Source organism: Ranitomeya imitator, chromosome 8 (genome assembly GCF_032444005.1).
Source record: "Ranitomeya imitator isolate aRanImi1 chromosome 8, aRanImi1.pri, whole genome shotgun sequence".
NCBI classification, from domain to species: domain Eukaryota; kingdom Metazoa; phylum Chordata; class Amphibia; order Anura; family Dendrobatidae; genus Ranitomeya; species Ranitomeya imitator.
Window position 1 is genome coordinate 162,647,975 of NC_091289.1, and position 14,453 is coordinate 162,662,427.

Sequence of the window (14,453 nt, forward strand, 5' to 3'; positions counted from 1 at the left end):
GTCAACTTGTGGTGCGCCAGGTGCCGAGTGGTCTACCTCCAATTCTCTCGGCGCACTAGTCATCAAGAAACGTCATTCTGTGGCGGGCTGTGCGCTTGCACCGAAGTCTCCAACTCACTTGGAACAATCGTTATCAGGGCAGACCACTCGATGGCACATCGTTCGCATGCGCCGAGCAGTCTTCCTCCAACTCATTTGGCGCGTTTTATGACAAGGAGCGCATCTTGTGGTGGCGTTCCATGCGCATGCACCCAGTAGTCCTCCTCCAACTCAGCGCGTTTTATGACAGGGAGCATATCCTGTGGCGACGTTCCATGCGCCAAGCAGTCTGCCTCCAACTCACTTGGCACGTTTTACATTCCATGCGCCAAGCAGTGTACCTTCAGCTCACTTAGCACATTTTACGACAGGGAGTATATCCTGTGGTGCACTATGCACATGTGCCGAGCAGTCTACCTCCAATTCACGTTGTGCGTTTTACGACAGGGAGCCCATCTTGTGGCACACTGTCCATGTTCGCGAACCCTAGCAGGCGCAGCAGCCGAAGATTATGATGAACCCTTCCCTGCTCATGCTTGCCTGCCGCACCAGCAATCAAGCCCTGTGGTGGCGCTTCCAGACCCAACGCACCTGTGTCACTGCCAGGTAAGCCGCTCTTCCAGCCACCGAATAAGGCCTGGTACCTTTTTCCAGCTGCACCTTCATCTTGGGGTGTCTCATCAAGGACAGGAAACTGAACTAATGCGGAAGAGAGGTGCCGCCCTTTTATTTCAGTGGGTTTCCTGTCCTGGATAGGCGGATCCTCTCTCTCAGGTGGTGCGGTCATGGGTGAAAGGGAAAATATCTAATTTATGTGATTGGAGATGGGGAAAACCTATTCACACAAATGGGATGTGGATTTAGGCACAAAATCCACACCATGACCAGGCATTGTGATGTTACGTGAGCCCCCAATACACATTGGATATCTGTTGGTTGGGACCATTGCTGAGGCAGCAGCCATCGCCCCCGGCTCCCCCATACATAGGAGCACTCACTCTGCCGATCACTGTGTTCTCTATGAGAGCCGCTGCCGACATCTCTAGCAGTGACTTGTCTCAAGGGAACAAAAGGTCTGGCAGTCTGAAATCTGACATGCCTCAGCCTGAACTCCCCCACATCACATAGCTGGGGGACAGTCAGGAGACCCCATACATATTACACTGTCAGCAAAGTCTGACGATATCGGTGGGTTCGTCCGTCGTCAATTTAAGGTGTATGTGGGTCTTTGCAGACTCTGTGCTGTCTAAGATGTCACTTATGCCAGTAGCAGGGACGTTCCTCCAATCCGGCTGGCATAGCACATCTGTGGCTTATAAAGCAATTACTGTGTCATCTGCTGACTGCTTCCAGAAAACGAGAAGGACTAGACCGGTGAGATGTCCTGACGGAGACGGAATATGGATTTTATGCTGGTACTGAGGATGTGATAGGCGTATATGATAAAGCGTACGCTGAACACAGCGCGGGCAAGAACGGCATAATATATGGTGATCAGTGCGGAGACTACCGGCAGGAATCGGTCTACTCTCCAATCTGTGCCGGCTACTGACCTCACAGATCGGTGACCAAGCCTAAAATCTGACCTAAAGCAGAAGACATGAATAGCTCAAAGGATGAATGAGGAGACTCCTCCGGCCCCACACAAATCAGCGTAAAGTCAGCCCAGCCTGACCGACCAACCATCTAATATGGACAGCGGCTCCTGGACTCCCCTCCCCCGGAAGGTAATGTTAGCGCAGGGAAGATTTGGGTATTTTTAATTTTCAACCATTTTTCTCTGCAGATAAGCCACCACCATGGAAGTCTGGAAGCAGCCTACTCTCCTCTCCCCATGCAGAACACATACATGTTTGGCCAAACTGAGCGTGTATCTAAACGAGGAGAGATCAGAAGAAAAATTATTTGGTCGACAAGCATTAACGCAATGATTATCTGATGTGTGCAGCCATGGCGAGTCCTCCATAAGTAGAACATACAAACTTCTTGTAGACGTCGTCTTTGGTGGGATTAGAATCACAGTGCTAGCCACTGAGCCATTTACATCATATGTGCTATCTGCCGTCACCACTAGAGGGAGCATGTAAGCTGCCTGCGTACAGTATTGAGTTTTGTGTAAACAGACTGGAGTGAGTGCCCTCTAGTGGAGACTGCAGGTAACCGGGTTAAGATTTATTATTTCACAGGACTTGGCGCTCCGACCCTTGTAAGCCAGCACAGACTTTACATCAGTGGTCCCCAACTCCAGGCCTCGAGGGCCGCCAACAGTGCAGGTTTTCAGGATTTCCTTAGTATTGCACAGGGGTTGGAATCATCACCTGTGCAGATGATCACATTACCACCGATGCAATACTAAAGAAATCCTGAAAACCTGCACTGTTGGCGGCCCTCGAGGCCTGGAGTTGGGGACCCCTGCTTTACATGATATGTAACTGGACCGTCGACCGGGCGCTTCTGTACTATATGGCTCCTGATCCTGTGTGCCCTTTCATTACACATTGAGATTACAGACGCCATGCTGTTATTTGGGGGAAGTCACGCCACCACTGCCCAGGGGCCACGTCTCTTAGGCTAGAGTCACATTAGCATTTCTGGGCGCAGTGTATCGTCTGCATGCGCGAACGCATGCAAAAGCATGCTTACGCCTGCCATCATCTTGAGCAGGCAAACAAAAATGCTGCATGTGTATGCGCTTAAATGCGTTTTGGCATGCGTTTGCTTTTTTTACACGCATGGTGGAGGCGGCGACATTTTCTGGACATGCGCAGTCTGAAGTACGCATTGTGAATCGAACGCATGACCTTGCGTACCAATGCATTTCCATAGACAGTAATGCGTTTTTTTGACGCACTCATCCGCATGCCTGTGCATATTTAACGGATTTTTGAAGCCTCCAAAAATGCAACATGTTGCGTTCGCCCCGCTGCACACCGCGAAACGATGCATGTGTACGCAAAAGCATGCGAACGCATGTCCATGTGTACACCATGTTAAATAGAGGTACGCATGCGGATCAAACGCTGCGCACAAAGACTCAAATGTGAAACCAGCCTTAGTTGGGAGCAGGGGCGATGCCGGTGTCAGGGCGTCTATAATGGTGGGCCGGCATGAGAGCGGCATGCTGATCACGGCTGTGAATTAGGCGGCTGGGCTCACGTCAAGGCAAGTGTCCCGATAATGGCTTCAGGTCTGCAGAGAGCGAACGTCTCCGGGGCTGGAGCGATGATTAATCCACCAATGCTCCAGTGATCCACAGCAGGGACACGATGAATGCCGGCAGCACCTAGCACTGACCGGGACGATCTGCCATCATTAAAAAAAAAAAAAATCCTTACCGCCGCCCTTTCTCCATTCTTTAGAAGGGAATGATGAAAGCAAATCAAGCACCAGGCCCCAGCGGAGACCCTCATGGCCTGCCGAATAGGGAGATGATGGGTGTTCAGGTCATGATCTACACCACTCGTATGCCGAGAACTTGACCCAACATGTCAGCGGGCGATGGGACGTTGGACCCACATGTAAGCGTCATGTCCACCTGGAAAGTCCTAGCGGGAAAATGGAGACAAATAGATTGGTGATCAGGCCATCAATACGGGTTTGATTTCTGAGCGCCCTAAGGAAATGGGGAAAGCTTATGCCGGCCCCCAAAAGAATAATATTAGATTGCTGGAAGGGGTCTGCCATAGTGAGAACCGCTGCTTACTAGCGAGGACCTCTCTATTGTGTCCATACGGGGGTCGAAATGAAGTAAACTCTTCCGGATATGAATTATGAGCCCCCATAGGGCCTCTAGACGGGGGCGAGGCTGCAGCCCACCATAACGTGCTGCCGTGAATCTAGTCCCAAAATGGATTTGATTGCATCAAGTAATTGGGAATTTTTTAGGGGGGAAAGCTTTTCAGATTTCACTCTGGGCACTGAATTAGGCGGCAGCGGCCCTCGTATTAGACACGCACAGCGCCACCATACCATGCCCGTCCCCAAAACGTCAGCTCAGGATATATCCACATTTTCCTACAGACGAGGCGTCAATGTCGCTGCAGTGAGACGGTAAAGCTCCTCAGTTCTCATCACAGGAACATTTCTTCCACTCACAATACCTCCCACTGTGGAGAGCCGCTCGCCCCATCCTAGTGCCCCCATAGTGAAGAGCCCACACACAGAATAGGAGTCAGCTCCCCTCCCCCACACACCGATCATCACCTCTCCCCTGCCGCCCCCCTTGTGTCTAATCCTAAAGAGCCTGAAGCGCACCCAGGAAGACAAAGCACAAGTCATCCATGGCTGCCCCTTCCCCCAACACATCCTCCATCCCCCTCCGCTCCCCTCAGGCGCTGATACTGGGATTCCTGTCACAGTCACTTATAAGATGCGGCTACTTTGGATAATTTGTGGAGCTGTCAGTTTAGCATAAGGACCCAAAACAAGAGGCAGAAATCCCCCCAGGGGATGCGCTGCTCCCACGCATAATCCTAATTTGCTAATCTGTAGGTAAATTCATTAGTTACCTGCAATTCACAGGAGGTTAACCCTTAATAGTAAGGAGGGAGGGGGATCAGTGTCAGACGACCACCACTGATTCCATTCAGGATTTTCACACGCAGGGATTTGCATAATGAGAAGTTTTTTGTCTCGGGATCCTTATGGGATCTTCTCACCAACTTGAGTGTCACCCAAGACAAAAAAAAATATATGCAAGAATAAATGAAATGTTGAGTGATGCGCATGTGCCTGGCATCTCCCCATAGGCCTAAGACCAGGTACAGAAGGGGCTGAAATTCAGTCCTGGCATTTGCCATCACACAGGCCCATGTTGTCCCCGTCCCCATGAACCAGATGGGATATATTACTAATATGACCCTGGATGGAGGAATGGAAGATTTACTACAACACCAATATATGTCTAATGATACCCGTGGCTGCTGGGGTAAGTGACGGAGTCAGCGACTTTGTGCTCCATCACAACTCCTAACAGTATGGGTATCTGGAGAACACAGATTCTGTTAGAGTAGCAGACAAGGCGGCCCATGACCACAAAGGCCCTTCTGGCATTTGCCAGTTGGCCCTACCTAAGGTCCACAGAACAAAGTGGCTGCAGTGCCATATCGTTACCATCCCAGCGGGAAAATGTGGTGGAGGCGGCACATGGGGTGCAGTATGTGGCTGCTGAACCCACTCTGCCAGGTCAGCTACGTTTTCTGATCTGAGACTTTTTCAGCCAACATTAAGGCGATGCCAGAGGTTTGTTGCAAAGTCTCAGCTCTGCCCACCTCGGGGGTTGCGTTGGACGCACCTTTCGAGTGGTGCTTTGGGATGAACGTCCCCGGAGGTTGCGTCGGATGCACCCTTCGAGTGGTGCTTTGGGATGCACGTCCCCGGGGGTGGCGTCGGATGCACCCTTCGAGTGGTGCTTTGGGATGCACGTCCCCGGGGGTTGCGTCGGACGCACCTTTCGAGTGGTGCTTTGGGATGAACATCCCCGGGGGTTGCGTCGGACTCACCTTTCGAGTGGTGCTTTGGGATGCACGTCCCCGGGGGTTGCGTCGGACGCACCTTTCGAGTGGTGCTTTGGGATGAACGTCCCCGGAGGTTGCGTCGGATGCACCCTTCGAGTGGTGCTTTGGGATGCACGTCCCCGGGGGTTGCGTCGGACGCACCTTTCGAGTGGTGCTTTGGGATGAACGTCCCCGGAGGTTGCGTCGGATGCACCCTTCGAGTGGTGCTTTGGGATGCACGTCCCCGGGGGTTGCGTCGGACGCACCTTTCGAGTGGTGCTTTGGGATGAACATCCCCGGGGGTTGCGTCGGACGCACCTTTCGAGTGGTGCTTTGGGATGCACGTCCCCGGGGGTTGCGTCGGACGCACCTTTCGAGTGGTGCTTTGGGATGCACGTCCCCGGGGGTTGCGTCGGACGCACCTTTCGAGTGGTGCTTTGGGATGAACGTCCCCGGAGGTTGCGTCGGATGCACCCTTCGAGTGGTGCTTTGGGATGCACGTCCCCGGGGGTTGCGTCGGACGCACCTTTCGAGTGGTGCTTTGGGATGAACGTCCCCGGAGGTTGCGTCGGATGCACCCTTCGAGTGGTGCTTTGGGATGCACGTCCCGGGGGTTGCGTCGGACGCACCTTTCGAGTGGTGCTTTGGGATGCGTGTCCCCCGGGGTCGCTTTGGGATGCAAGCACTTGCTCCATTGATGGGACTTTCTACAACCAATCTGACGCATGCGAATGCCCCCTCACAGCTCATCTCATATCCTCTGGACAGACCACATTTTTCTTGCATAATTCACTCTGGCAGTCAACAACCTCACCAGTTACATGACGTCGGCAGAAGCGCTGGAATGTTCCACAAAGATTAAGGAAAAAAGCAGCTGCAGATGGAGCAGTGTTTGCTCTCCTATGGTAGGAGAATTCATAGGAGGCATCGCATCTAACAATATTTAAGGAGCATTCCTAGAATTGACAGCTATTCGCTGGTCTCCGGCACAATCTTTTTTTCAGGGAAGATGAGACGCCAACCAGTCGTTCAGCTGCAGCTTTCACATTTCCACCGGTTTGAAAACGAGCGAGCCGAGCGTTCATGTGTATGGAGGGAGTCAGGAGAGTCGAACGAACGGCTGGAAGACACGTGTATGGCCTCCACATCTAGACTTACAATACCTGAATAATCCCATCTGTACAAGCTCTAATTATAACGGCTGATGACTGCGTTAAACGACCGCCAACGTTTGATGGTCGGAGGACAAGAGCCTGTCGAGAAAAGCCGACTGCCCTTCAGATGCACAGAGGACGATTTATTACAGATAGTTTGTCATTGTTCTGGGCAGCATGATGTGCTGCCGAGAACGACAGTCTCTTTAGACAAACCCAAAGATCATTTTGCTCATTCGTCGGTTGACCGGCAACCTGTTTACTCTGCGTGATCATCATGAAGTGAGCATAACCCCGCAGTGTACCATTAGTAACCTGTAATCCATCACACCCCACAAGATATTCTCTATAACCTAACCATCCCAGTACACAGCGGCATAAACCAGACCAACAGGAATGCATCGTATGTAAAAGAAATTATTTATTTAATCACTGGAGCGTTGATCTAAAAATTCACAGACTGAAATCATACAAAAATAATACATGAAATGGAAGCCGACAGAAGTTTCGGAGACGTATAACAGGCAATCGTATGCCCGCCACGGTATTTCCACTCCATATTCTAAACATTACACATCCACAGGACAATGAGAAAAATAACCAAAAATATAAAAAATACTGCAATATTAAGTAAAGTCAGACACTTAACCTGTAGTGGGTTTCTCCATAGTGCTAAATCAGTGGCCATTACAGTCATAGTACCAGGCTGGCTACATTGTAAATCAAGTCGTTCAGTGCATTAGAGTTGGTGCAAATGGATTCGGACGACCAGGTCCGGCGGCCACGAAAGTAATCTGTGGCTGCTGGACAGGATCCCTGAGAACCACCTCTTGTCCGACAGCATCCATGCATCTTCTTTTGATTAACCAGCCTGGTACAACATCACGTGTCACACCATAATGATGAAGTAGCGGCAGGCCAGCTAATCAAAAGAAATGCTGCAGATGCCGGCACGTAAGACTATTCTCGCGGCTCGCGTCCAATGGCCACAGATTACTGGCGTGGCCGACTGGGCCCTTTGAATCGATTCACACCATTAGAACTGGCAAAGATATAGGGAATGTGTGCTATTACCATGGAGAAGTGTGGTCTACTCTTTACACTGTAGTAGACTGGAGAAAGAGTGCAATCATTCAGAGGGTTTCACACAGGCAATCCCTCCGCCAGGTCAGCTCGTCACCCCGGGAAATGATGACTGCAAGAAGGCAACTCCTAAAACGAATCCATTTCGCATCGACAGCCGGCCATCCCTCCTAATGTTCCTCTTAGTGTCAGGCAGATTCAATATTAAATAAATAATGAAAAAATTATAAATGCAGAAAACTAGGACTCGGGTGGATGAATCTCAATGCCAGAAACGAGAGCTCAAAAAAAAAAAAAAAAAAAAAAAATAAGATTTGTTTAGTGTTTGGTCGAAAAGAATGAGGATCATTACAACACATAAAAAAGGTATGAAGCGACAGGAACAGATCGCATTCAGTAAAACAAAGAGACACAGGGCAGGCAACAGACAGAGGCTCCAGACAAAAGACCACGGTGTGGAGAGGGGGCTTGAGACGACACAAAGGGCCTGCCCGTCATGAAGAAAGCAGGTTCAGTAGTATCCACACTGGTGTCAATAATGCAGTCATTAGAATTGTCATTGTTCACACCACTAACATCCAGAAGACGTCTTAGAAGTATCCTCAAGATGCAAACGGGTCCTGTAGTAATCTTATCTGAGCAGCTAAAAATTATGCATTGCAGAGCCGAGGTACGGAACCTTCAAAAAGCCGCGGCGGCATTATCAGACGTAGCAGAATGATTCTGGAAGTGTTATATAACCTCCTACACAATCTCGCCAACATCAACCCATGGAGCTCAATGCTGTCAGCTGTAAACATCTCGTGGCGAGATTCTCCCGGAGAAGGGTCCTGTAATTTATTCCTAGAGTCCTAGAAATAAACCAGTTACTAAGCAGATCTCCGAGCAGCACCAGCACTTCCCACATGATATAAGGCTTCCACCTTTAAAAAAAAAAAAAGCTGCTACGCACGGAGTCCATGGCCTCTGCTCTGCGTCAGATCCGTGCAGCATGTAAGCTGCGGTATGGCTCCCTCGGGAAAAAGAGAATGAGGCAGATGTGACAGATAAAACACTGCAACAGTAATCCAGCGAGTAAACTGCGGGGAACCTCGTAGTAGACCGGTGCTATGGTGCGTACCCCAAAACGCCCGGGCACCAGAATGGTCAGAGCAGGGAGTAGATGAGGTCACGGTTCGCAGCCAAAATGTCTTATACATCACAAAATGCCCACTTGTCACGGCAATGCCACTTCACACGGGAAAACATCCTTGTTCATTGGGAAATAAGTTATTTGTGAGACGTCCCATGGAAAACGAGAGCTCATGTCACAGCGTAAAAAACAGGATCAGCACCACCAGGAGCAGAGCGAGGAGCACAATAATGGCACACCACTGCCGCCGATCTACAGGGAGGAACACAACCTGGTTATTATTAGCGATATAGCACAGACATATTCTGTAGCACTGTATACACCATGTAACCAGTCACATCAATCACATTCCTGGCTATAAGCCTGCATAACGACACGTTATCTAGAGTTGGTGGGAATCGATTTGCAGGACCTGATCCATCACCACGACAGTGATCTGTGGCCACTGCATCCACATGACAGCCGGGAGAACAGCGCCTTAACTCCCGGCATCGCTAACTCTGGTACTGTCTGGTGTGGGACGATTTACGGTTCCCTTCCAGCAATCGAAGATTACTCTCATGATCGATGGATCAGGTCATTCCTATTTTTATCCATACAAATGTCCCCACATGAACAGACCGGCAGGCACTGCCGCTGCCAACGGGGGCGCATTTCAGAGGTATAATATGCAGCGACTGTGGGGCCCAAGCGAGTGGAAGGAGCCCTCTTAAGGCTTTGTATAGAAATATCTCTCTCTCCCTCCCTCGGACATTTAATTCCTGGAATTTGTGGACAACGCATCCGTCATTACACTGGATGCGTCACACACGTTTTTTCTCTATTTTCGTGACGTCCGTCGAAACGTCATTTTGCTGCACAACGACGGACAGCAGAAAACGCAAGTGTGAAAGTAGCCTTATTTCATGAAACAACTGCATCATTTGCAACAATGGCAGAAAGATACAAAGAAAAGCCAAGAGAGGATCCGCTCATCCACTTGGCACTTTGTCTTTTTTTTTTTTAATCAATGTGTTTCAAGCCAGATCACCCCCGTCACAATCCTGCGGCAGATGGCATCCTTACTCACCGCTGGTCATGTGAGACACCTTCGCCAGCTTCTTCAGAACGTTATCCATGCGAGACTGCGCCGAGTCTAATTCATGGGAGAAGTCATCAAGCATCCTACACGGAAATAAAGAGTCAGGAACCGGATCAATGTTCTGTTTTGTTAATGGATTAACAACATTGCGTCTGTGTGTCCTTCACGGAGCCAGAAATCTACTTTATATTAAAGGGGCTGTCTCACATCACATATTTATGGTGTAGACGCAAATGTCTATTAGATGCGGGTACCATATATTTCCAGAGAAGGTCCTACTACCTAAAAAAATAACTGATGTGTGATAAGTCCAGGTGGGGCTACACTGCCTTCGTATACACAATAGCTGGAGAACATTCCGTAATCAGTGAATTTAGTTTTTTTTCGGTCATATTTGCCCCCCCTCACGCCGTCTGCCTGTACTAACGTGTGACAGCATGGCTGGTGGCAAATAGCTCAGATACTATGAGCTTCATGACATGGGTTTCCAAAGCCGAGCAGATACATACAGCTTTAAGCACAATGCGAAGGGTTGGATGGAGTGGTGTAAAGCCGCCATCATTGGACCCTGGAGCAGTGGAAGGAGGAACTCTACTGCCACCTGTAGGGTAGAGTTTTAGTCCTCTTCCACTTTGTATAGGATATTCGCATGCTTAAGTACCAAGAGGAGCACTGCATGACCTATAAGGCTCCTTACACCAACTTGGTGTTCTCAACAAGAAGAAACCTCTCTCTTTAGACCCACTGTCAAGACGCCTCTCATCCAACTAACCAGTAATGCTTTGCACCAATGGAGGGACAAGCTCCCAGAAACACATGTCTGCAAGTAATGTTTCTGCTTTGGCTTCTTATCCCAAATCATGTAGCAAGGCTCGTTAAATGGTCGATTCTGACTTTTAAGATTGCTACTTCCTATAGATGGCACTAGAGATCTTGTCTTCCTCAATGAAGAGGTACCGTGCATGTTCTGCGGAGGGGATGGAGCTTCTTTCTCTGGCGTCTGATGGTTGAGTCTGGGTTTGGTGAAGGCCAGGAGAACGTTACCTGCCTGACTGTAATGTGCCAGCGGGAAAGTTTGGTGGAGGAGGGAAGATACGATGGGATTGTATTCAGGGTCAGCCTCTTAATTCCACTAAAGGAAAATCTTAATGCTTCAGCACAAGACATTTTGGACAATTGTAGCTTCTATCTTTGTGAGAACAATTTGGGGGAGGACCATGTATGTTCCCCATGACTGAGCTCCATGCACAAGGTCCATAAAGACATTGTTGGGGGAATTCAGTGAAACATGGCCGCGCAGAGATAGGACCTAAGATTGAACACTTGAGATGACCTAGAACAGAGATTGTGAGTCCGTCCTCCTCCAACACCAATGTCTGACCTGACAAATGCTCTTCTGGATGAACAGGAAAAAAAATTCCCACAGACATTTCCAAATTATCGTAGAAAACTTTCCCGGAAGAACGGAAGCTGTTATAGCTGCAAAGGGACTGGCTCCTTATCAACGTCTATGGATGTAGGATGGGAGGACAGAAAAGCTCCTCCAGGTGTAATGTGGAGGGGGCACATACACTGTATGGTGAGAAGTATCTATGTGCTGGTAGACAATGGCTGAAAAACCAGAATGACATGCTAGAAATGTCACACAGCTGTGACACAGTGATGATGTACGGATCTCTGCTGTGGAAAAAAGGTAGGTCAGGACGGTGTGTAACCAGGTACAACAAGGCTGTAAACGTGTAGGAGATGAGAAACAGTGCATAGCCTGGAAGCAGAGACGTCCTCCATAGGCCGCCCGAGGCAACAAGCTCTGCCGATGTATGTGACCTGTGCAAACACTGACAGAGGTCCTCCTCCATTACATGGTATTCTGTTTACACACCAGCTACCCTCACCTCCTCATACACGTGAGCACGCACCCAAACATTCCCCTCACACACATCCCCCTCATCTCCTCATACACGTGAGAGTGCACCCAAACCCCCTCACACACGTCCCCCTCACCTCCTCATACACGTGAGCACGCACCCAAACATCCCCCTCACACACTTCCCCCTCACCTCCTCATACACGTGAGCACGCACCCAAACATCCCCCTCACACACGTCCCCCTCACCTCCTCATACACGTGAGCACGCACCCAAACATCCCCCTCACACACTTCCCCCTCATCTCCTCATACACGTGAGCACGCACCCAAACATCCCCCTCACACACTTCCCCCTCATCTCCTCATACACGTGAGAATGCACCCAAACAACCCCCTCACACACTTCCCCCTCATCTCCTCATACACGTGAGCACGCACCCAAACATCCCCCTCACACACTTCCCCCTCATCTCCTCATACACGTGAGAATGCACCCAAACAACCCCCTCACACACTTCCCCCTCATCTCCTCATACACGTGAGAATGCACCCAAACATCCCCCTCACACACTTCCCCCTCATCTCCTCATACACGTGAGCACGCACCCAAACATCCCCCTCACACACTTCCCCCTCATCTCCTCATACACGTGAGAATGCACCCAAACATCCCCCTCACACACGTCCCCCTCACCTCCTCATACACGTGAGCACGCACCCAAACATTCCCTCACACACGTCCCCCTCATCTCCTCATACACGTGAGCGTGCACCCAAACATCCCCCTCACCTCCACATACACGTGAGCACGCACCAAAACATTCCCCTCACACATGTCCCCCTCATCTCCTCATACACATGAGCACGCACCCAAACATTCCCCTCACCTCCTCATACACGTGAGCACGCACCCAAACATCCCCCTCACCTCCTCATACACGTGAGCACGCACCCCAACATTCCCCTCACACACGTCCCCCTCACCTCCTCATACACGTGAGCACGCACCCAAAACATTCCTCTCACACACGTCCCCCTCATCTCCTCATACACATGAGCACGCACCCAAACATTCCCCTCACACATGTCCCCCTCATCTCCTCATACACGTGAGCGTGCACCCAAACAACCCCCTCACACACGTCCCCCTCAACTCCTCATACACGTGACCACGCACCCAAACATTCCCCTCACACACGTCCCCCTCATCTCCTCATACACGTGAGCGTGCACCCAAACATCCCCCTCACACACTTCCCCCTCATCTCCTCATACACGTGAGCACGCACCCAAACATTCCCCTCACACACGTCCCCCTCATCTCCTCATACACGTGAGCGTGCACTCAAACATCCCCCTCACCTCCTCATACACGTGAGCACGCACCCAAACATTCCCCTCACACACGTCCCCCTCACCTCCACATACACGTGAGCGTGCACCCAAACATCCCCCTCACACACTTCCCCCTCATCTCCTCATACACGTGAGAATGCACCCAAACAACCCCCTCACACACACGTCCCCCTCAACTCCATACACGTGAGCACGCACCCAAACATTCCCTCACACACGTCCCCCTCATCTCCTCATACACGTGAGCGCGCACCCCAACATCCCCCTCATACACGTGAGCGTGCACCCCAACATCCCCCTCACACGCCCCCCTCATCTCATCACGTGAGCGTGCACCCAAACACCCCCCCTCCCCATACACGTGAGTGCGCACCCCAACATCCCCCTCACACGCCCCCCTCACCTCATACACGTGAGCGTGCACCCAAACATCCCCCTCACCTCCTCATACACGTGAGCGTGTACCCAAACATCCCCCTCACCTCCTCATACACGTGAGCGTGTACCCAAACATCCCCCTCAGCTCCTCATACATGTGAGCGTGTACCCAAACATCCCCCTCAGCTCCTCATACATGTGAGCGTGCACCCAAACATCCCCCTCACCTCCTCATACATGTGAGCGTGCACCCAAACATCCCCCTCACCTCCTCATACACGTGAGCGCACACCCAAACATCCACTCTCACATGTCCTCCTCGCTGTCACACACATCGCCCTCACCTCCTTGTACATGCGAGCACGCGCACACATGTCCCCCTCGCAGTTGTCTCCTCACTTGTGCACCCATGCCATCTTCATCCACACACAACCTGCGCACGCATACACAACCCTCATCCACACACAAGCCAACCTCACCTGCACGCACACACACACCCCGCCCTCACCTTCTCGCGTACCCACACAAACTGCTCTAGCCTCCAAGCGTACCCACAGAAACTGCCCTTGCCTCCACGCGTACCCACAAACACCCTGCCCTCACCTCCTCACATTCCTACATAAAAACTGCCCTTGCCTCCTCGTGTACCCACAAACACCCTGCCCTCACCTCCTCACATTCCTACATAAAAACTGTCCTTGCCTCCTCGTGTACCCACACAAACTACCCTTGCACCACCCTGCCCTACACACGCATACACAAACCTGTCTCACTCACTCACACCGCCCTCACCTCCTTGAACACACACACACAAGCAGCCTCGTTACACACATGCTGCCATTGCCTCGTGCGCAGTGAGTGGCAT

General features: G+C 50.9%; 1 protein-coding gene across 1 annotated transcript in view; it reads right to left on the reverse strand.

Annotated features, from left to right (window-relative positions):
- Positions 1 to 7,089: 7,089 nt before the first annotated feature.
- STX6 (syntaxin 6) overlaps positions 7,090 to 14,453 on the reverse strand; it is a 30,233-nt gene continuing 22,869 nt past the window's right edge. Inside the window, exons 7-8 of the mRNA XM_069737727.1 lie at positions 9,973 to 10,067; positions 7,090 to 9,155 (exon numbers count right to left, since the gene is read on the reverse strand). Of these exons, the coding sequence (XP_069593828.1) occupies positions 9,079 to 9,155; positions 9,973 to 10,067 (172 nt within the window). The 3' untranslated portion in view covers positions 7,090 to 9,078. The remainder of the gene's footprint in view (positions 9,156 to 9,972; positions 10,068 to 14,453) is intronic.